The 23866-nt window shown below is 37.0% G+C and overlaps 2 protein-coding genes across 11 annotated transcripts in view; one reads left to right on the top strand and one right to left on the bottom strand.

The window, feature by feature from the left end:
- Nucleotides 1-17563, bottom strand: LOC311077167 (NACHT, LRR and PYD domains-containing protein 3-like). 7 transcript variants are annotated; one of them, XM_084138974.1, is made up of 12 exons: nucleotides 16553-17563; nucleotides 15798-15908; nucleotides 10034-10140; nucleotides 9787-9903; nucleotides 9455-9571; nucleotides 8819-8932; nucleotides 6894-8663; nucleotides 6328-6501; nucleotides 3683-3856; nucleotides 2126-2299; nucleotides 1600-1773; nucleotides 1-984 (listed from the first exon to the last, which is right to left on the bottom strand). In XM_084138974.1, the coding sequence occupies exons 3-12, from the start codon at nucleotides 10081-10083 to the stop codon at nucleotides 813-815; spliced, it is 3036 nt and encodes a 1011-aa protein (XP_083995100.1). In that variant the 5' UTR covers nucleotides 10084-10140; nucleotides 15798-15908; nucleotides 16553-17563; the 3' UTR covers nucleotides 1-812. The 7 variants fall into 7 exon arrangements, with proteins under 7 accessions (XP_083995100.1, XP_083995099.1, XP_083995102.1 ...); XM_084138973.1 differs by lacking the exon at nucleotides 16553-17563 and adding an exon at nucleotides 16046-16173; XM_084138976.1 differs by lacking the exon at nucleotides 16553-17563 and having other exon boundaries at nucleotides 15842-16087.
- The window catches only part of LOC311077169 (H-2 class I histocompatibility antigen, Q10 alpha chain-like), a 17250-nt gene continuing 9561 nt past the window's right edge, over nucleotides 16178-23866 (top strand). For 2 of the 4 annotated variants that reach the window (XM_084138979.1, XM_084138981.1), the window contains exons 1-5: nucleotides 16178-16349; nucleotides 22018-22290; nucleotides 22390-22677; nucleotides 22754-23038; nucleotides 23706-23828. In XM_084138979.1, the coding sequence (XP_083995105.1) occupies nucleotides 16268-16349; nucleotides 22018-22290; nucleotides 22390-22677; nucleotides 22754-23038; nucleotides 23706-23828 (1051 nt within the window). In that variant the 5' untranslated portion in view covers nucleotides 16178-16267. Of the gene's footprint in view, nucleotides 16350-21180; nucleotides 21426-22017; nucleotides 22291-22389; nucleotides 22678-22753; nucleotides 23039-23705; nucleotides 23829-23866 lie in introns of those variants that run through there. The other 2 variants (XM_084138978.1, XM_084138980.1) reach the window with 1 other exon arrangement.

Raw genomic sequence — 23866 nt, forward strand, 5'->3', positions numbered from 1 at the left:
AGAGAGAGAGAGAGAGAGAGAGAGAGAGAGAGAGAGAGAGAGAGAGAGAGAGAGAGAGAGAGAGAGAGAGAGAGAGAGAGAGATGCTATAATGCTAAAGCATTTACCAAAGACGTTTACTTAACTTTTGCACTTTCTTCTATTTTTATAAGAAGATCCCAACTGACTGCCAGACTGGTTACCATGTTTTCTTCTTGTTTCCATGCAGTATTTTTTTTTTTCTTTTCTTATTTCCCAAATGGTTTTTGTTTAGATTATGACAAGGTTACTGAATTGGGGTTATATTATATCACAATTTATATAGCCACTGATGGTTATATTAAATTGCAAGACTGCATACATTTGATAAATACTACAATTTCAGCTAACTGTTTTTTGTTTGAATACATTTTAAAATGCATTTAAAGAGACCATGTTATCTACAGCTGACACAGTCAAATATTTACATTTTTAAATATTAATAAAGATAAAGCAATAGTATGTTTCTTCTCACATAAGCAGAACTCAAAACCAAGTGAAAAATTAAATAACCTTGTACCACACTTTTTGAACAATGTCAGGTACAAATTAAAGGGGTGGTTGATTATGATTTCATTTTCTAACTTTAGTTAGTGTGTAATGTTGCTGTTTGAGCATAAACAACATCTGCAAAGTTAAGACACTCAAAGTTCAAAGCAAAGGAAGATATTTGCTTAAAGTAATCGCTTTTTTAAGGACTACAACAAAAACGACTGATATCTAACCCTAAAATTTACATAAACCCCGCACATGAGATTTAAAGGTAAAGACATGCGTCATTCCCATGTCTGTTACTCACATTCGTGTCTCCAATTTACATTCATTCTTAAGATCACTGAGCATCTTCACGGCTGAATCTGAGAAGTTATTAGCAAACAGACTCAGTTCTCTCAGGTGTTCAGGGTTTGATCTCAGAGCTGAAGTCAGAGCAGCACAACTTTCATCTGTGACGCCACACCTGCTCAACCTGTGGAGAGAACAACATACTCTAGTATAGTACTAGTGTGGGCTTGTTTGTGTATAAATGCCCTGTTAATCTGAAAAGGTAGAAGATTTAGAATATAAATTTGGTTGATAAGAATAAAATCTGATTCCTCCTCAGTCATCATATATGATTTAAGCCGCGTTTCCACCGCAGGAACTTTCTCCAGGAACTAGAGACTTTGGGGTGGTACTCTGTGTGTTTTAACTGCAGGGACCAGGGTCTAAATGAAGTTCCAGGTAAAATTTCCCCCTCAGAAAGTCCTTATATGCGAGGTAGTACTTTTTCAAAGTGCATGCAGTAGGAGTTGTTTGCTATTTGAATCAACATTGGAGTTTAAAAATACAACTAATGGACCGACGACGAGGTTCAAGATTTATTAAGCTTGTGGAGGACGAAATCCAGTGGGAGCTGGAAAGTTGTGCGCAGTCCTACGTCACCAGACTAATCTCAATACTCTTCACGGTAATTTAGACTGCGATGGAAAGGGAAAAAAGTTCCTGGGACGAATCGTTCCGAGTAATTTCAATGGAAACACATCTTTAGAGTCACTACAGTGTATTAAAGAATAATGTGTGACTATCAGAGAGGTTATCATACTTCAGTATCTCCAGTTTACAGTGAGGATGTTTAAGTCCGGCACAGAGAAGAGTCACCCCTTTATCTCCTACATCATTAATAGACAGATTGAGTTGTCTCAGAGGTGAGGGCTTTGATCTCAGAGCTGAAGCCAGAGCAGCACAACCTTCATCTGTGACGCCACAGTGACGCAACCTGTACAAAACAATACATTTGTGTTCAAGAGTAGACAGGAAACCATTTTAGAAAATGAAGCATTCTCAGCATTGATACTGAATGCAATAAAGATACCAAAGATCCCTTTTTGTTTTAAGCAACAATTGTTAAAAATGCAAGTACACATTTGCCCACTGCCACCTATCAGGTCATGTGATACAATGCATGAAATCAGCATTAACTTATACAGATTTTAAAGGATCCTATCATAAACCAGGTGTAAATGCACCTAACACACATTATGATGTTTTCAAATGCTATACAATTGTGATCCAATCAGAAAAAAACCTGTTGATGGCAGGTGTAAAAGGGACCATAGAGATGATCTTACTTCAGTATCTCCAGATTACAGTGAGGATCTTTCAGTCCATCAGAAAGAAGATTCACACCCAAATCTCCCAGTTTATTATCAGTCAGATCCAGTTCTCTCAGGTGTGAGGGGTTTGATCTCAGAGCTGAAGTCAGAGCAGCACAACCTCCATCTGTGATGCCACAATCATGCAACCTGTAGAGAACAATGACACCATAATTTCATCATCAGGCTACATCAGGCAGAGTTTAAGATCATTCTTTTCACTTCATTGCTTTGATCTCACCAGTAAAAAAAGTGTGTATGTGAGAGGTAGAGGTTGTGTGGCAGTGCACACAATTTCTAAGTTTAGTTTTTGTAAATCCAACTGTAAGACTGGAAAAACTGGAAGAGAGGGCTACTCTATGAGAAAACAAAGGAAATGAACATTTGAACTCTCTTGCTATATTACTATCCCCACACGATCACACTTGAGTTGATCACCTCCCAATTTACACATCATTCCCTTCACCCATCCCTACCTGAATTCACCCAAAAATATATGTTTTAATATGAACAATTATCATATAGTATTATACATGCTTGGTATCATTTGAAATGTCTCAGTGCGACTGGTACAAAGGTCTCATTCCCACAGAAGTAAACCAAAAAGGTAATAAGGTGTGGAGAGTTATCTTGTTAACTGCTGTGGGTGTGCCCCCATGTAAATCAACTTCTGTAAGTAAGTCTGGACGGTGACGGTTTTATTCTGACTGACGCTGAAATTGTTTTCCCAAGTAGATTAAACGGATTCGTATGTTCCCGCAAGTTTTGCGTCAGATTAGTGACGACTAATATTTGGCGCTAATTCAAGTGTACTTGGTTTGCAAAGACAAGAAGTGAATTTCCGTTTAGGGCAGCAAAAGTGCTTCTTGACCAACCTAAATATGGGTGTGTCTTACCTCTGTTTTGATTTAATGTTACTTTAGATAAGTGTACGTGGGAAATCACGGCATGGCCAATCCAAAGCTATTATAAGAGAAGTAAAGTTGGTTGACTTATCTGTAGTAGTGGCCATACCTCTACTGAAGTAAACGTTAAATTAAATTCAAGTGAATGCAGTTCCATGGGGGCTATACCAAAGTATCTTTGATTGTGTAAGCGTGAATGTGACCGATCTCAGGTATAGCAATTACCTCTGTTTGGTGACCAAAACTGACGAGCTTGTGTACGTGAGACCTGCGTTTAAACAGAATACGTGAGGACCCCTGAGCGACATAGTTTCCTAATTTCAACGGGTAAAACATAATTAAAGAGTTAAATAGAACAATCAAATGTATTGCTAAACTATTATATAATTGACCAATAACCAATTGGCAATCTAACTTAAATTTGAGGTTGTGATAAAATGGAGTCAGATAAAAGCTTAAATGGAATCGAATTACTTTACTAATTGCCACGCGGAAAGACAGTAGCGCGCAGAGACCTTCACCCATTATCGGAAAACTGCCTTTGGGCCGATTTATACGGGCTTACACAACTGTGAGCATGAGAGGCGACATACAGTACACACATTGTGTGTGAGAGAGACGATCTCACCTGAGTATCTCTATTATACAGTTAGACTTCACCAATCCAGACAATAGCTCAAGCACTCCAGAATCTCCTAGTTCATTCCAAGACAGATCCAGTTCTCTCAGGTGTTCGGGGTTTGATCTCAGAAATGAAGCCAGAGCAGCACAACCTTCATCTGTGACGCCACACTTCCTCAGCCTGTACAAGGAACAATGACACTCTTCACTCTCAGTCCAGAACACAAAAACAAGATTTTACTATATCTGCAGTACTCTTCTAATTGAAAAAATAGAATTAAGAACTGAGAAAGGGTTTTGAAGATTAATGGATAGTTCCTAAAAATAAAATAAAAAGCCATACAAATTTGGGATGACATGATGGTGAGTAGTAGCCTGACTTCGTCATACTCATATTCTAGGCAGAATGTGAATCTGATACTGCTCCATAGGGCTTTGATTATGAGGCGTGTCTTAACCATAGACTGTAAAAAATAGTCTTAACCGAACCAGGAAAACAAACAAACTCCGCACTCAATTGGATAGACCTACAACCAATCAGAGCAACGCAGTGAGCGATGCATAGTTGTCAACACAGCTCAACTGCACAAACGCAGGAAGAAGTAGTAAAGTAATGAGTAAAGTAATAATAAAGCACTCCATGAGTGCGACCAAAGGAGAAACCACAATGACCACAGGATTTTCATTGCGTCCCATCTTCTTAGCGACCATCGGAGTCAGCTGATAAATTAAACTTTTGCCGAATCCCGTAGGAACAATGGCGCCACCAGGGGGTGGCCACCCTTGGCCGACTCCTGGCCACCCCACTGGCCACCCCGCTGGCCAGTATAAATTTTAGTAGCATCAGTTATGCATTTCATCCCTGCACAGCCAGGCAGGCCGCTCTAGACCTTCGATCGCACACAGTAGCCAGTACTCCCCCGCCCATAGACTGTAAAAAAATAACCCCCGCCCCTCCGTCCATGCCGCTGTTGCCCGCTCAGACAGCAACAGCTCAGCGCGTGCCCGTCGGTCAACAATTTCAAAAGAAGTTAAGAAAGAAGACGAAGACTACCGCGTCAGTTTGGGTGACAAAGTCATCTGAAGTCATTCCATAGCTTAATGTGAGGGACAGAAGTCTATTTACATCATTAAAGTTTATGGAAACTCGTTCCTCTGTGGCTGTCAATCATTCTCCATTCAGTATTCAAACAGCGTGCGCGCCTCTTCCGGTTGGATGCACGGTAAAACTCTCTTCAATATGATATATTCACATTATAATGCATGATCTGTAGATAAAAGGCTGTGGATTTGTATAAAATGACTTTATTTTGTTGGAGTTTGTTGCTGTTTTTAAACGACTCACTACCGTGTGCTTGTTAGATCACACACATCACAAGGACTATGATGAATCGGCATCAAACGCACAATAAATGGAATTTAAAACTATGAAACAAATTATCAATAAACTGTTGGACAGATAGACACTAGGATTTGTGCGCTCGACATTTCTTTGCTTTGTGCCGTGAACTTATAAATGCTCACTTGTTCAGCGCAGCGCTGCACACTGAGACTCCATGTTGCTTTGAGCACATCATTCTGCACCCGCGATGCGCATACGCGCTTTGTGCGTTCTGTTTTGAAGCGTTTCATATTATCATGGTTTTGCGCACTGAAAGATTATTAAAAGCCTATATTTTTTATACCTAGCCTGCTCAATACATTTAAAATAAGCATAATTTAATTGTATATTATTTCTTTGTAGTGTAGGGTATATAAATATATACACTTCTGAATTCTTGACATTAATATATAAATATAATATATTTGTATCTGCCAGTATCTGCTTTTCCCCAGTAACTGTTTTGTTTGCAATAAATGTACACCTTATGCCAAATATAATTGCAAAATAAAACAGAATTGTTGTGCACCTCAAAATGTTAACTGTACTGTTATTAGTCTATGCACATTATATCATTAGTAACATTAAATATAACACAATAAACCATCATATAGTATATCAGTAGGAGTTTCCTTAAGTCTTTCTGATAGTTTTCTACAGGCCGGTTTACTACAACAGTAGAAAAAAATTCTGAAATTATGGTTTATAGTTTTGGTGTGCCACCCCAAGATTTTAAGTGGCCCCATCTGGCCACCCCCATGAAAAATTTCTGGAGGCGCCACTGCGTAGGAAGGACGGCAAACACATCTTTCTGATCAACAAATGCCTTGATTGCGGTTCTCTGTTCGTCTTTTAAAATGAATGCGCTGTCGATTTCTTTTATAACAGACGCGATAGCGGAATCTTAACATCTCAGTTCTCCAGCTGCAGTCATCTTTGTTGAAAACCAACTCAACCCAAGCGCTCATTGGTGATGTGGGTGATTACGTAACCGCAGATCATCTGTCCATCATCGATTAAAGCCCGCCCTAGCAATTTGATTGGCTCGGCCTTCTGGGAGCCGAGCATAATTACTCCTCAATGGATTGAGTCCAGACCGAACTTCCCGACCAAAAAATGTTGTGGGCGGGGTTCGGACTGGCACCCAGGCTAGGTGAGTAAATGACAGAATTCTAATTTTGAGGTGAACTACCCAATTAATATAATTTCATGCATTTTATTCAAATGCACTACTGTGATTTAAAAATTAAACGAGAACCCAGTGATATTACCACAATATCTCCAGTTTACAATGTGGATCCTTCAGTCCAGCAGAGAGCAAATCCACACCTCTAACGCCTAGTTTATTATCAGTCAGATCCAGTTCTCTCAGGTGTGAGGGGTTTGATCTCAGAGCTGAAGCCAGAGCAGCACAACCTTCATCTGTGACGCCACAGTGACTCAACCTGTACAGAACAAAACGTTATGTTTTTTGCACTTTTAATCTGAAGTTGCTAAAAAATCATTTACTTGAGAAATTAATTTATTTGAACACATCAACAATCATCCTGTAACTTCCTATTAATTTAGATTTCTGATCATCACTTTATTTAGGGATTATTAATTTTATATTAACTAAGATATTTTAAGATAACTAATTTTAACTAATTCTGCTTAATCGGTTAAGAATTTCCCAAAATGTGCATCACTAGATGGCAGAATGCAATTAATCAACACTTAAAAACATTTTCTTCTATAGAATGTAGAAAAAATACTTTAAATCAAACTCATCAAACTAAAAAAAGTCACCAGTTTCATAAAATGAACCATTGCAGTGATTGCTTTTAGATTTACTTACTTAACTGATTTTAATTCTTTAACCACAGACAGCAGCTTCAGAACTACTTCATCTGAAGAATTTCCTTTTCCAATTAAACTGTTTGGTTCAAATGTATCCATATCATGCTCTGATGTCAATAACACAAAGACTAAAGCTGACCACTGTGAACAGGAGAGTTTAGCCTCACATAATTTTCCAGATTTCAGAAACTGTTGCATTTCCTCCACTATTGAGCGATCACCCAGTTCATTGAGACAGTGGAAAAGATTGATAGATTTCTCTGGAGAGTCAATGATCCTGATCTTCTCCTTGATGTACTCAATTGTTTTCTCATTACTGTCAAAGTTGCCTCTTGTCAGTGTCATTAGTCCTTGAAAGAGAATTTGATGAGACTCCACTGACAGACCCAGAAGGAACCGCAGGAAAAGGTCCAGATGTCCATTTTTACTCTTTAGAGCCTCATCCACAGCTCTCTGATGTACATCTGATAAAGTATACTTCAGAAACATGGATAAGTCAGAAAACTCCCTAGAGAAAACCTGTGAGCTATTTTTTTTATAAAAGAGGTGCACATATAGAGCTGCTAAATGTTCCTGAACACTCAGATGAACAAAGCAGAAGACTTTCTTCTGATACAAGCCAAACTCCTCTCTGAAGATCTGAGTGCACAATCCTGAGTAAACTGATGCTTCTGTCACATCAATGCCACACTCTCTCAGGTCTTCCTCATAGAAGATCACATTGCCTTTCTCAAGCTGCTGAAAAGCCAGTTTCCCCAGTTTGAAGATCAGGTCTTCATCTGTCACGTTCTTCTCATAGTCCTTCTCATGTTTGATGTTGGTCTGAAGGATCAGGAAGTGTGTGTACATCTGAGTGAGAGTCTTGGGAATCTCTCCAGTCTCTGCTTCGCTCAACATCTTCTCCAGAACAGTGGCTGAGATCCAGCAGAACACTGGGATGTGGCACATGATGTAGAGGCTCCTTGATGACTTCAGGTGTGTGATGATTATATTGGCCAGACTCTGATCACTGACTCTCTTCCTGAAGTATTCCTCCTTCTGTGGATCATTGAAGCCTCGTACCTCTGTCACTCGATGCACACACTCAGAGGGGACGAGATCGGCGGCTGCTGGTCTGGAGGTGATCCAGATGAGAGCAGAGGGAAGCAGATTCCCCACAATGAGGTTCGTCAGCAGCACGTCCAACGAGGTCTCTTTGGTCTGATCCCGTAGAATCTCATTGTTGTGAAAGTTTAAGGGAAGACGACACTCATCCAGACCATCAAAGATGAACAACACTTTATATTTGTCACTGGATATTTCAATTTCTTTGCTTTCAGGGAAAAAGACATGAAGAAGATCTGAAAGACTGAGTGTTTTGTCCTTCATCAAGTTGATCTCTCTGAAAGGAAGTGAAAATATGAGCTGGACGTCCTGGTTCTCTTTCTCTTCAGCCCAGTCCAGGATGAACTTCTGCACAGAGACTGTTTTTCCAATGCCAGCGACTCCCTTTGTCAGCACAGTTCTGATGGGTTTGTCTTGTCCAGGTAAAGGTCTAAAGATGTCATTGCATTTGATCGGTGTGTCCTCTGTTGCTGCTCTTCTGGATTGTGTCTCAATCTGTCTCACCTCATGTTCATTACTGATCTCTCCACTCTCACTCTCTGTGATGTAGAGCTCTGTGTAAATCTCGTTCAGAAGTGTTGGGTTTCCCTGCTGTGCTGTTCCCTCATACAGACGCTCAAACCTCTTCCTCAGACTTGATCTAAATGTGTTGAGGACTTCATGGCTGTAAAATTAAAATACCACATTATTACACAAGTCTAAGTGGTCCACGTTTTAAAGCAGTTGAAGTGTAATGAATTATTGATTTCAATTATTGATCATATCATTGATGATAAACTATATGATGTATCTTTGCAGCATTAAAATCTTGTACAATACCTGTCGCCAGGATGCATGCTTTCATTAAAGTCTTGTTGTTGATTCATAGACTCGTCATATTTCATTTTCCTCCAGATGGGTTCAGTAACATCTGGTCTGGATTGCAGGATTCGCCTTAAACAGCATGAAGAGGGTAAATAATCAGATACTTTCATATTTTGAATTGATACTACAATTTAGATGCTGTTATTTTATTAGAAATAAAAAATTGATAGTTTCGAGTGCTGATAAAATGATTATAAACACACATTAAATGTGCCCAATTTCTATGTAGCTTGGCCATAAACAGTTGATACAGTGAGGTTAATGAACTAGATCAGTGGTTCTCAATTCCAGTCCTCGTGACCCGCTGCTCAGCACATTTTGTATGTCTCCCTTATTTAACACACCTGAACCAGATCATCAGCTCATTAGGAGAGACTCCATGAACTGAACTGAGTGTGTCAGATAAGAGAGACATACAAAATGTGCAGAGCAGTGGGTCACGAGGACTGGAATTGGGAACCACTGAACTAGAGTATTAGATGGAAAATGTTAATACTAATTATTAGTAATAAAAGCAATAATACTCAAATTAATAAACTACAATATAGACAGTGTAACACTTTGAGTATATACTGAAATTAAAAGTAACACCTGAGATTTGGCTGTGTTTTTTCACCCTTAAGGTGGGGTGGATGATTCATAGACCAGTCACTCTTCATGGACACATCGGTAGGGTTTGGAGAATCTGATCTCTCCAGCTGGACTGAACTGTAATACAGCAAATAATAGTGCTTGGTGACATCAGCTGAAAATTGAAGTCGTTTCAGAGGCAAAGAAACTTTAGATTTATATATCTTGATGATGTGCAGAATCTTTTTTTTTTACTTATTATAATTATTAATAAAATCAACACACCATAAATGAATAAACCACAATATAGACAATGTAACAATTTTAGTACATACTGAAATCAAAATGAACACCTGAGATTTGGCTGTGTTTCTTCACCCTTAAGGTGGGGTGGATGATCCATAGACCAGTCACTCTTCATGGACACATCGCTAGGGTTTGGAGAATCTGTTCTCTTCTGCTGGACTGAACTGTAATACAGCAAACAACAGGGCTTGGTGACATCAGATAAAAAGTTAAGTTGTTTGAGAGGCAAAGCAATTTTTTATATTTGGATGCATTGCTGAGTCTTTTTTAATTGTATGTCTTTATTGAGAGTACCTGCATCCTGGAGAAAAATCTCCATGTTCATTTTTTTGTACATGACTCATTCTGTCCTCATGGAGCTGCACTCGTGCATCTGATATACATCTGATCTCCTCCACTGACTATGAATAGAAATGACAGAAACACTGATTAAGACACACTACCACAGTAATTCAACTAGAAATGTAGCTACCTGGAATTTTATGAAACTGAATGTTGTAATAAATGTTGTTATTAGGTCAACTGAACTCATTCAGAACACATCCCATTATACATCCTCCTGAGAGCCAGAAAAAAACGTTTTTTGAATTAATTACATTGTTTAAAGCATAAGAAACAAATGGGAGGAAAACACATTTTTGAATGTCATGCTATGTCCAACTGCAGGACAACTTGAAAAGACATGTACAATATAGACAAAACCATGTTTGTTTTTTGTTTGTTTTCATCCATCAATCAATTTTTAGGTTTCAGGATTTTTTTAACCAAAATTTGATAAAGATGATTCTCAGTTATGTTATGAAAGATATAACGGAATGAATTGATATACCATTTTACTTCATGCAGTAGGTAAAATGATCATAAATGTGTAGTCCCATTCAATTCAATGTATCTATACACTGTCTCTAATCTAACGCATTTTACAAAATGACCCAACTTAACTGGAAATGGTGTTATATTATGCAATTATGAAAGTGTTATGTGTATACGTGTAAAATTTGGAGAATATGGTCAATGAAAGGATGCTGTATCAAAGGACAGTTCGAACATCATACGTAATTGCAAACTAACCTTACAGCAAATGCAGAAAGAAACAACTGAAAATAGTTTGCATAGTTTTAGTTTAAATGTGCGGCCTCTAAAAAACAGCGTGAAAAAAAAATAAAAATAGAGGGTATGCTACACAACAACATGTAATTAATTATGAATGCTAATAAACTGATTTAAACTCAAAAACCCCAAATTAAAATGGACAAGATTAAGATTAGGTGCAATATATTTCGATAACTGTCATCAGCCTCAGTACTCAAGTTACCAAGAGCTGTAACAGCGATTGATTGTGTACAATGGAGGCTCACCACAATTTTCCAATGTATGTTCCATCATAGGCTACAAGCAATCTTCACTCGTGCTGTTGTGACTAAGAAAGAGCTTTGATACTCACTCTTTATTCCATCTTAACAGTGTGACGCAGTTCTTTTTGGTAGGCTACAAAAATGGCTACTAACAAAGATAAACTTTCACATTCGATTTGGACGTGGCCAAGTCATAACAACAGAGGAATAAACCATTGCAGCTTCAGAGGGGAGCTTTCACTAATAATTCTGACTGTCAGTGTTTTACCACAAGGACATAACTAAACTAAATAACCAAAAGTAAAAATCTAAAAGTTGTTTTGGAAATTAATTTAGATTTTTTTAAGAGGCTTATCACAGAAATGTTTGAAATTATTCGCATTATAAAACTTAGCCTACGTAGCTGCTCAACCACAGAGCCACATAAACAATTGCAATTATTAAAATATTCCTTACTATAATCCTTACTTTGGATTTGAGTATTTACGTCTATTTTTAATTGCTTGTTTTTATTAGTATTAATGACTCATTATAGCCAGAAGGGGGCGATGTTGCATTATTTTCTAATAGGTTTGAAAAGTTGTCTGGCTGCTGCCAGAGTTCGTGCCAGATGCCACGGTGAAGGGTGACACACACCAGACTTAACAACAATTACTGTATTTCGTACTGTATGTATGTTCTTCATATTTAATAACACACAATACACACACATATGTTGTGTAGTGTGTGTTATTAAATACAAAGTTCTGGCATGAAACTCTAGATGGTGCAGGCTTATAGGTCCTTTTACTCACCTGTTCATAATCACATAGTTATCTATAAGGCGCTCTATAGGGTGCAGCTGAGTGGTTTATACTGCATCAATAGCCAATGAGCTCACTGCTCAACCTTCATATACTTGGATAGCATTTTCCTTAGCAGTGCAGCGCACATTCAGAAAGCCTCCACCTTCCGCAGCTCCACCTGTATAGATCTGCTATGGGTAATTTGTGTATGGAGGTGGGAGGGGTTGTTCAGGATGTTCAATAGCTTAGCCAACATCATCCTCTCTCCCAGAGGACTCCAGAGATTCCAGAGGACAGTCCACGATAGAGCTGGCCCTCCTAATCATTTTGTCGAGCCTTTTCTTATCCCTCTCTGTGATTCCAGCACTCCAGCAGACCACAGTATAAAAAATTACAGATGCAACTGTCGTATCATAAAAAGTTTTCAGTAGTGTCCTACACACCCCAAAGGACCCCAGTCTCCTCAACAAATGGAGGTTACTTTGGCCCTTCCTATACAGAGCACTCGTGTTGTCTGACCACAGTCCAATTTATTATTTCTATGAACACCCAAATACTTGTACACGTTCACCCTCTCAATGTCCAGCCCCTGGATGTTTACCGGTATATATGAGGCCTTCCTACTGTTTTGTTTTGGTAGCATTGATGTGAAGGTGATTAAATTCACGGCAGTCAACAAAGTCCTTGATCACTTTCTTACACTCCAGGTCATTCCCATCCGATACTCATGCGACAATAGCTGTGTCATCTGAGAACTTCTGGATATGACAACTGCTAGTGTTATAATAGAAGTCTGATGTACTATAGGGTAAACAAGAAAGGAGAGAGCACTGTCCCCTGAGGAGCCCCTAAGCTGCAGAACACCTTTTCAGACACACAGCCATGAAGCCTCACAGAATTTGGTCTGTTTTTGAGGTAGTCGATGGTCCACGCAGTCAGCTGACTGTCAACCCCCGCCTCCTCCAACTTCCCTTTGAGCAGCGACGGTTGTATTGTATTAAAGGCACTGGAAAAGTCAAAGAACATAACCCTTACAGTGCGTCTGGGCTCCTCAAGGTGCAAGAGGGAACTGTGCAGCAAGTAGATGACAGCATCGTCCACCCATTTGTATGCAAACTGCAGGGGGTCTATCTTCAGCCTCACCAGGGGTCGTAGATGGTTCAATATCAGCCTCTCCATGATTTTCATCAAGTGAGAAGTTAACGCAACAGGTCTGAAGTGGTTAGGCTCCCTCAGATGTGCAATATTCGTTACTGGAACCACACTGAAGGTTTTCCACAGAACAATAACTTTCTCCAGACAAAGGCTCCGGTTAATAATGTACAGAACCATCTGACAAAGCTGGTCTGCACAGTCCCTGAGCAGTCTTGAGCAAATACCGTCTGACCCTGTAGCTTTTCTCACTTTGATTCTCTAGCGCTCTATTTTTTTAATAGCGCTCTATTTCTTTATAGAAACTTTTAAATCTTTATCTTTTTTTTTCTAAAGGCATTTACAACGTTTTCAAAAAAGTTTCAGGCCTATTAGGCTACACGATCGACTATTTTTATTTTTTAGTTTATTATATATAAATAATAGAAAAAACTCAAAAAATAGTCTCAAAATAGCTTTATTTGCGTATTATACTGCAACACATATTTCTACTATTACATGCTTGTATTGTTTGCTTATTCATTGTATCTATTTTTAAATACACAGATATATTTACCGTTTCAGATTATGGCAGACTACACTTCACCCTCTAAGATTCCCAAAATCCACCACACTGAGGCTACGTCCATGACCGCCTTCAACTACTTGCTGTAAGACTGTGAAAGGCTGTAACATTTTGTGCCTTTATTATTTTGCTTTGATTTCTACTACATCATATTTTCAATTACACAAACCATACCGATGTTAACTCAAATTCTTTACTCTTTCAATAGTACAAGTGCCATGACCCCACAGTCAACCCTAGAGAAACGGGCCAACAACTTTGCACCCTTGCTACAGATTTAATGACCATCATGTCACGGTGGCAAAAACAACAACTTGCACTTCAACAGACTGTACAAACTCTAAGAACAGAACTAATCGAAACAAAAACAAAGCTCTCAGAAGCTCAAGGATCAGCTGAGCTTTTAGCAGCAACCAAAGGCTTTTGCAAAGATGGTAACACAATCTGTCTTCTGTTATATAATTTTTTTTACTACACTAGTCAAAACAATGATAACATCCTCTTTTTTCACAGACCTATCTGATACCGCCACACAAACTGTTGAAAATGCAGACATGCTAAGTTCAACAAAACACTTTTGCAAAGATGGTCAAATATTCTAATTTCTGTGGTTCATATCATTACAGTTTTTGTTTATTACACTATATGTCTCCACGGAAACTATTATAACTTCCTCTTTTCTTTTGCAGACCCACACAATCTGCTCTTCCAGTGGAGGACAAGGATGTGTGTCACTTTCACATTTTACTTTTGAATGTGCACGTTTTTAAAAACTTACATATTTAACTTTTGTTTTGTTTGCTTTTTTTGGACTTGGACTTAGCTCTTCTTTACACTTTTTATATATAGGCCTATGTTTAACATGTTTTCCTTATCTTATTGTTTTGCTTATATAATTTTAACTTTCTAAATATTTTACAAATAAAAAAACCTTTACATCACACTGTCTCCCTAACTTCTCTACAATACCAAACAATACTTTGTGTTTTGCATTACCCATACCACCAATTACATTGAGTGTTGCTTATATGATTTACATCAAACTTCAACCATGTTTATAGTGAAACACTAGCTATTGAATGATCTGGGTAACAGCATATTATTAACTTTTAACCATTTCAACAGTCAGAAGATTGCTAATACACTACAGTTGGCCACTATAGATCAATTCTTATAACAAATCTTTTCAATCTTATATTTCCCTGTCAGTTTGCCTCATTTAAAATGACTTGCTTAAAAAATACATTTAAATTCAGTTGATATACTCTGTCAGTGTAGTTTTATTTTTACCTCATTAAATTCATACACATATTTCTTTCAAATATATATTTTTTTACTTTTACTTTTCTGTTCCTATAAAGACTTTTATTGTTAGAACCTAAACACCTATGGCCTAATTTTTTCCTATGAAGGGCCCCAAATAATTTATTAAGGATCTGGACCATAAGTAAACATTATATAAACATCATACCAAACCGTATTATTGTAACATTATTGATTATGATTTCAAAATATTTCCAATTAAATAAGCTCAGAGAAAACATCACACTGTACTCCAATGCAGCTTTATTTTCCAATTCCAGGTCAGTGTCTAACAGAACTATTGTTTCTTTCAAACTTAGAGAAAGACAAGGCCTAAGAGATTTCATATCCTATAATGCAGAGCACTATATATATATATATATATATATATATATATACACACTGTATAGTGGGCATTTTATGTTATTTATTTTGTTTTCTCTTTCAACACACTAATCTGCATATTTTAACTTGAATGGTTTTAGCAGCCTTCTTATTTTTTGAATCATGGATTTGATGTACTGTTCCGTCTCCTTACCAAAAGCAATAAAAGAAGGTTTAGAATTACTACATTTTGCTTTGTGAATATGATATTTCCCTAAAATGATCAATAGATTAATTAGGTATATTTCTTTCTGTTTTTTACTTTTATTATCATGGAAACCAAACAATACATCCTCCCACAACAAACAAAAATCAGTAACAAGTTTAATAGTAATGTATCCGGACATATCTTTCCAGAAAGTGATGGTGTAGGGACATTGCCAGAACAGGTGTACCATTGTTTCTGGACATATTCCACATAAAGAACAGTTAACACATATGTCAAGCTTAAATCTAAGGAGATAATGCTTAGAATGATAATATCTATGTATGATTTTGAAAGAGATTTCTCTTACTTTATTTGTAAGGAGGTATTTGTAAGGAAGGATCCATATATTACCCCAGTTCAGGTTGTCAACAAAGTTAGACCATTAGGGAACAACATTAGGGGTACTGGTGACATCTCTCTGGAATAAAGACCGAATATTAAGATTATTAATCCTCGTTGTAGTTGCGAAACAAATATTACAAACTGAGGTCAGTTTATGGTCCAAATCTGGTATGCAATCTGGTTTTCCAGCCCCTTTTAAGAGAGTTAAAATACCAGATGGGATGGCATCCATAACAATTGCAAACTCTCTTGGGGTGATTGAAATAAAACCAAAAAAAATTCGTAAAGGTTTCGAAGCTTTCATGACGCAGTTAGAAATCGCCCATCGCCGCCATTTTCTACAATCGGATGATTACAGTCGTTGAAAGCTCTTGAGTTAGACCGACACAGTAAACATCAGTGGAAGTATATAGCCTAATCAGAAGATTATAAATCATGGAAACGGGTGTCTTGACAAAAAGTTTTGCTCTGCTTTGCTTTTTCTTTCTTTGTGGGACTTCGTCTTCAGTTGAAACGGGTAACGTTAAATTATTACATTTTGCTGCGTTTGTTGGAGAAAGTGAAAGTAACATTTTACGCATTGGAGCAACAGAATTGAAATTTGATTACGAATTTATGTTACATAGTACATGGAATTTAAAAGTGTATCTATACTTAACCTATATAATTAAGTAACGTTATATAGGCTACGAGTTTTGTCAAATAAAAAAGCTTACTTACCATAATTTGACATCGATCAACATGTCAGCGGCACTACAGCCCTGGCCGGGCAAGATACATTTGTACCAACATATGATCCAACTTTCACAATTCCTTGAAGATTTTGCAGACATTGAGAAGAATAACAATGTAATCTTCCACAAAGATTTGGGAAAATCTGACAGACAACTTTGTAAAAGCAAAAAAATAAGTCCTAGTCGATTTTACATGAACTTGACTGTGCCAGATTGTATAGCACCAGGAAACAGATGCGATTATTAAACTGGTTTGCAACAAAGTAAACCTAAATAATGCTGTGCTGCTTACTACTGTTGTGTGAATATATACGAAATGCCTATTATGAATGAATGCATATAGGCTATTTCTATAAATATTACTTGATATTTACATATTGTTTTCTTTGCTTGAACACTGATCACACAAGTGACTAATTACGTTAAAGAAAACTGAACACAGTAGACAACCGATGAGGAGCCTTGGAGAAGCTTTTATGAGAATAAAAAGTCCAAATTAGACAACATTTCATGTATTGTTGTCTACGTTCTTCTTTTTATTCTATTGTCTGTAGAGTGTATATAAAAATAGTTAAGATACTATTTAAAACGAATTACATGGTTTATAATCTTAGCAGTTCATTATTATTGTTTAACCTGTATAATGACTGATATCTGATGAATTGCTTTGTTCCTTTTTTGTAAGTTTTGGACAAAAGCGTCTTCTAAATATGTAGCCTAAAATTATTATTATTATTATTATTATTTGAGTTTATAACTATAAATGAGTTCACTTAGTAATACAGTAATATGTTTGTCATAAAATAATTTATAAATGCTTTATTTTTAGGCTATAACCTAACCTTTTACAGTTTTGGATAAAATAGGCCTACATTTTTTTTGCATAATTTTTGCTTAATGTATTTTCATCGTGTTGAAAAAGTTTGGTATGAATAAAATAAACCACTTAGGAGGAGTAGCTAAAAACTCAATCTGAAATATAAAAAAAAAAAATCCACATTCAATCCTGTGTGGTCCACTCTCAGTCTTGTCATTATAATTTCCTCCCGCCTAGTCCTTTCCTTATATTTTTTAATACTGACAGATTTTTGTATTTTATGATATCCCCTTCCTTTCGTGTCTTCTTCCCACCATTTCTGCCATATTTCTATACTTTTCTTTCTAATCACTGATTTTCCTTCTCCTTTTCCAAGTGGAATTGGAACTGTTATTTCCTGCTGTAATGCATGTTTTGCTAGTTTATCTGCACTTGCACTGTATATTATATGAGGTGGAAAGACAGGTGTTTAAAGATGGGATTCAGGAAGCAGGGCAGAAGTGGAATCTGATGGGGATACTGGGAACAGAAGGAGAGGGAGAAGGGATAAGAATCACCAGAACTGCACTTTTTAAATTTCTTAAAGACACAGGGTTGTTGGGTAGAATATGAGAACACTTAAATAGCATGATGTTACACACTCCTGTGCAGTAGGTGGTGGTATGCACCTAAAAGCTGTTTGCAATCCGCCATTAATCAAGAGAAGAAGAATTAGAATCGATACCAGAGCCCGTCTACGGAGAGCCTTGGCACTTCCTATTAGCCCCATTGTATCAATCTTGGTTGCAGTTCCATTAGAATTCCACTGGAGGTGATCGCGGGCGAGTGCAGACTGAATGGGAGTCTATGGGGCTAGACGGCTAAATTTGTCTCTTTCACCCGATTGCCGTTGAGAAATCTCAGATTTTATTGTAGGTTTTGCAAGTTCAACATGGGTTATAGGTCGAAAGTTGAATGAACGAGTACTTATGTCCTTTCGATTTCTTACAGGTTGAGTTGTTGTTGCCCATAACACGCTAGCATTCTGACGTCATTGACATTTTAAAATACTTTTTAAACCAAATAAGAGACTCTAAAAAATCTAACACCCAGCAATGTGTAATTTCTTTGCATCTCCTTTCGAATACAACATTCAAATTACTAGACAAAAAATTATATCCTGAGAAAAGTGGATTTTGAGGGTTTTTCGCCATAGACCTCCATTCATTCTGCACTCGCCTACGAGCGCCCTCGCATGGACAGAGACGTGTTACTGCAGCCAGTCCAGAAACCGGAAGTAAGCGGAGAGTGCCAATTCTCTTCCTATTAGACATTCTCTGTCGATACTTAAGATTTTTTTTATTTTTTTATTTTTTTATTTTATTGATTTTAAGAATTACAATTACAGTCGGGGGGGGGGGGGGGGTAGGGGGGGGGGGGGTACAACGAGTAAAGCAGATAAACAAACATAAAATACATACATAAACAGCGACAAATTTACAAGTTAAATACATTTTTTAAAGTGTTTACATTGAGACACACTTTGCAGCTTTCTTATTTTTCAAACCCAATATTGTGTTTAGGTATTGTAAAATTTCTGCTCTTAAAATGAAAAATAAAGGCTTGTTTCCTCCAAATTTACTCTTATGAATACTAAATTTCGCTAACAGAAGCAGCAGATTAATTAAGTAATATTCCTTATGAAAGGATTTGTCATAAGCGAAAAAAAACAAATAATACATTTTTAAAGCACAGTTGAAAGCTGGGCATGACATGAGCCTTAATAAAGGAACAGAAATCTGACCAAAAACAAATGGTATGAGGACAAATCATGTAGATCACAAAATGTACAAACTGTATCAATATCACAATTAAATCTGTTCACAAGGTAATAATTACATGGGTAATATTTATAAATGAGTTTAAGTGAAATTTCTTTGATTTTGTTTGTGATTAAATATTTGTGAGGAAGTTTCCAGATATTATTCCATAACAGATTATCAGCATAACCATTCCAAAATGATATAATAGCAGGTCTGGAGACAATATCCCTTTGGAGCAAAGCCCGTACACAACGATTGTTATTTTTCATACAGGAAAGAGAGAAACAGATACGGCCTACTTCAGTATCAGCAGGATCTAACGAGTATGGAGAGAGCAGAGGACAGGTGTTTTTAAGAAGCATGTTTAGACCAGAGGGAACAGCATCCATAACCACAGCAAAGTCCTTAGGAGTAACTGGAATATTATATTTAGAAAGGAATTCAGAGTAGGTCAACATAAGACCTTCATTGTTATACAGTCGAAACTTAAGATTCGTAAAGGTTTCGAAGCTTTCATGACGCAGTTAGAAATAACCAGGAAATAACCCATCACCGCCATTTTCTGCTATCAGATGATTACAGTCGTTGAAAGCTCTCGAGTTCAGACCGACACGGTAAACATCAGTGGAAGTATATAGCATAATAAGAAGATTATAAATCATGGAAACGGGTGTCCTGACAAAAAGTTTTGCTCTGCTTTGCTTTTTCTTTCTTTGTGGGACTTCGTCTTCAGTTGAAACGGGTAACGTTAAATTATTACATTTTGCTGCGTTTGTTGGAGAAAGTGAAAGTAACATTTTACGCATTGGAGCAACAGAATTGAAATTTGATTACGAATTTATGTTACATAGTACATGGAATTTAAAAGTGTATATATACTTAGCCTATATAATTAAGTATAGGCTACGAGTTTTGTCAAATAAAAAAGCGTACTTTCCATAGTTTGACATCGATCAACATGGCAGCGGCCTAGTTATAATATTACTGTTCATATGATCGATACCAGGATTAGCCGCCTCAAATACATTTTTCAACAGAATTCAATCTGGATATACCAAAAAGTAACCTTAAAATAGTTAAACTATTTCAGATCCAAGTAGGCACACATTTTTATTAAATGGCCTTCAGCTAAGTATATAGGTCGGGTTTTTTTAATTACAAAAGATTTAAGCCTTAATTGCCTGTTTAGTTTTTTCTGTAACTGAAATGTTTTGAGACTGTTCTGCGTGTGCCTAACTCACCTCATATTTGATCTGTTCTCTCCTTCAGAAAATAATCACTGATTTTCCTTCTCCTTTTCCAAGTGGAATTGGAACTGTTCTTTCCTGCTGTATTGCATCTTTTGCTAGTTTATCTGCACTCTCATTGCACTGTATATTATATGAGGTGGAAAGACAGGTGTTTCAAGATTTAGGAAGCAGGGCAGAAGTGGAATCTGATGGGGATACTGGGAACAGAAGGAGAGGGAGAAGGGATAAGAATTACCAGAACTGCACTTTTTAAATTTCTTAAAGACACAGGGTTGTTTGGTAGAATATGAGAACACTTAAATGAATAGTTCACTTTAAAATGAAAATTCTGTCATCATATACTCACCCTCATGTTGTTTCAGTCCTTTATGAATTTCTTTCTTCTGGTGAACAGAAAGGAAGATATTTAGAAGACTATCAGTAACCAGACAGTTTCTGGTTTCATTGACTTCCATAGTATATTTTTTTCCTACTATGGAAGTCAATGGGACCAGAAACTGTCTGGTTACTGATATTCTTCTAAATATCTTCCTTTCTGTTACGCAGAAGAAAGAAATTCATACAGGTTTGAAACAACATGAGGGTGAGTATATGATGACAGAATTTTCATTTTAAAGTGGAGTATCCCTTTAAAGAAATAGCATGATGTTACACACTCCTGTAGAGTAGGTGGCGGTATGCACCTAAAAGTCGTTTGCAATCCGCCATTAATCAAGAGAAGAAGAAGGAGGAGAATCGAAACAAAAGATTCGTCGAAGCTTTCATGACGCAGTTAGAAATAACCAGGAAATAACCCATCACCGCCATTTTCTACAATCAGATGATTACAGTCGTTGAAAGCTCTTGAGTTCAGACCGACACAGTAAACATCAGTGGAAGTATATAGCATAATCAGAAGATTATAAATCATGGAAACGGGTGTCCTGACAAAAAGTTTTGCTCTGCTTTGCTTTTTCTTTCTTTGTGGGACTTCGTCTTCAGTTGAAACGGGTAACGTTAAATGATTACATTTTGCTGCGTTTGTTGGAGAAAGTGAAAGTAACATTTTACGCATCCGGTCTAAAAAATGCATTTGAGCAACAGAATTAAAATTTGATTACGAATTTATGTTACATAGTACATGGAATTTAAAAGTGTATCCTTAGCCTATATAATGAAGTATATAGGCTACGAGTTTTGTCAAATAAAAAAGCTTACTTCCCATAATTTGACATCGATCAACATGGCAGCGGCCTAGTTATAATATTACTGTTCATATGATCGATACCAGGATTAGCCGCCTCAAATTCATTTTTCAACAGAATACAATCTGGATATACCAAAAAGTAACCTTAAAATAGTTAAACTATTTCAGATCCAAGTAGGCACACATTTTTATTAAATGGCCTTCAGCTAATTATAGGTTGTTGTTTTTTTAATTACAAAAGATTTAGCCTGTTTAGTTTTTTCTGAACTGAAATGTTTTGAGACTGTTCTGCGTGTGCCTAACTCACCTCATATTTGATCTGTTCTCTCCTTCAGAAACTAATTTTATCACATACACTTGTTTAATGCAGTCTATTTTTTTTCATTTGGTTTACAGACAAACACTCCCTGTACTACATTTACACAGCCTTGTCCAAACCTGTCAATCTGCCAGGCATCTATGAATTCACAGCTATGGGTCTTCTAGATGACAGACAGATTGACTATTACAATAGCAACGAAAAGAGAAAGATTCCCAAACAGCCCTGGATGAAAGAGAAAATGCAGGCGGATTACTGGGAAAAAGGCACCCAGTCAAGAAAGAGCAAAGAACAGTGGTTTAATGTGAATGTCAAAATTCTGATGGACCGTATGAAAGACAATAATTCAGGTGAGAAATATTGATACATATTTACCTGCATATACATATAATTTTCATATTATATTGTTATTATCATCTGAAAAACATTTTGTTTTCTGTCCCTTTCAGATGTTCATGTTCTTCAATGGAGACATGGGTGTGAAATTGTTCAAGAGGGAGAGGAAACTACGTTTTCCAAAGGCATTGATGAGTACAGTTATGATGGCGATAACTTCCTGTCTTTTGATGATAAGGACTCTCAGTGGGTTGCCCCAGTTGTTGAAGCTCTTCCAACCAAGAGGAAATGGGATAATGTGGCCATCCTGAACCAGTACACCAAGGGCTACCTGGAGAAAGAGTGTGTGGACTGGCTCAACAAATTCAGAGAATATGGAGAACAGGAGCTCAAAAAGGACTGTGAGTAAATGTAGAGTATTGTTGATTATCTGCAGCTGTCATAGAGATATAACTGATTGATAATCTGTGTCTGCAGCTCCTCCAAAGGTTCATGTGTTTGCGAAAAAGTCTACCAGTGACAAATCTAAGCTGAAACTCACCTGTATGGCCACTGGTTTCTACCCCAAAGATGTGATGTTGACCATAAGAAAATATCGCACATCCCTGCCTGAGAATGAGATTGAATCCACAAACATCAGACCAAACCATGATGGAACCTTCCAGTTGAGGAAGCGTGTGGAAATCAAGGAGGATGAAAAAGCAGAATATGACTGTTTTGTGTCCCACAAAACTCTCAAAGAACCAATTATTGTCAAATGGGGTACGTAAAGTGAAAGTATTTAATCATTAGAGTAGGGCTCTTTCCTCCGAGGAAACACTGGTGGAAGTGCCTACTTGAAACAACTTGAAAGCATGATGTGTAAGTTTTTAGTGACCAATTAGCTTAGTGAAATTAGAGTTACATCTCAGTGTTTGTGAGCATTATGACACCTTCAGTGTTTACCGAGGGTTACACTCACAGAATGGATGGATCACGTTTGTGTCTGAGACTCGGGGTCTATGAAAGAGAAATTATGCCACATAGAAACACTTACAAAGTGAAAACAAACACTTGTGATCCATAGATGTGTCTCTCATAGGATAAGTGCACAAATGTCTCATGAATAATTATCAGTACACCATAATGAGAGAAAATATCACAACCTATGACATTGACACTATGAAGATTTTAAACCTGAAAGTCAAAAATAGTGCCTAGATAAGGATTCTATTACAATTAAAATTACAGACGAAAATGTTAACATCCATTAATGTGCTACACAAAAACCTTTTAAAATCTCAGAAAATGTAGTTTAGTGTTTTATGACACCTTAAAATAACTATTTTATCAACAATGGAATTATATTTTTTTTAAATGTAGTAGACATTTAGACTTTACATACAGTAACTTTGTCCATTTATTATTATTTTTATTTATTTTTTTGCAGATGGAAAATGCAAAGACTGCAATGAAGGCTCTTTCCTGGTTGTTGGAATTGCGATTGGAGCTGTTGGTGCAGTTGTTCTTATTGCAGCGCTCGGCATTTACCTTTTCAAGACTAAAAGAATTGGTGAGAATTACAACATAAATACAGATTCTGGGCACAAT

The sequence above is a fragment of the Abramis brama genome (assembly GCF_963993115.1).
Source record: "Abramis brama genome assembly, contig: SCAFFOLD_75, whole genome shotgun sequence".
Taxonomy (NCBI): domain Eukaryota; kingdom Metazoa; phylum Chordata; class Actinopteri; order Cypriniformes; family Leuciscidae; genus Abramis; species Abramis brama.

Excerpts from the sequence above, each read along its gene's own strand:
- LOC311077167 (XM_084138971.1), bottom strand. The coding sequence starts at position 10,271 with ATGAGTTCAGTTGACCTAATAACAACATTTATTACAACATTCAGTTTC. Across the intron at positions 2,300-3,682 it reads TGTATAATAGAGATACTCAG|GTTGCATGATTGTGGCATCA; the intron begins GTGAGATCGTCT and ends TGTTCTCTACAG. Across the intron at positions 1,774-2,125 it reads TGTAATCTGGAGATACTGAA|GTTGCGTCACTGTGGCGTCA; the intron begins GTAAGATCATCT and ends TGTTTTGTACAG.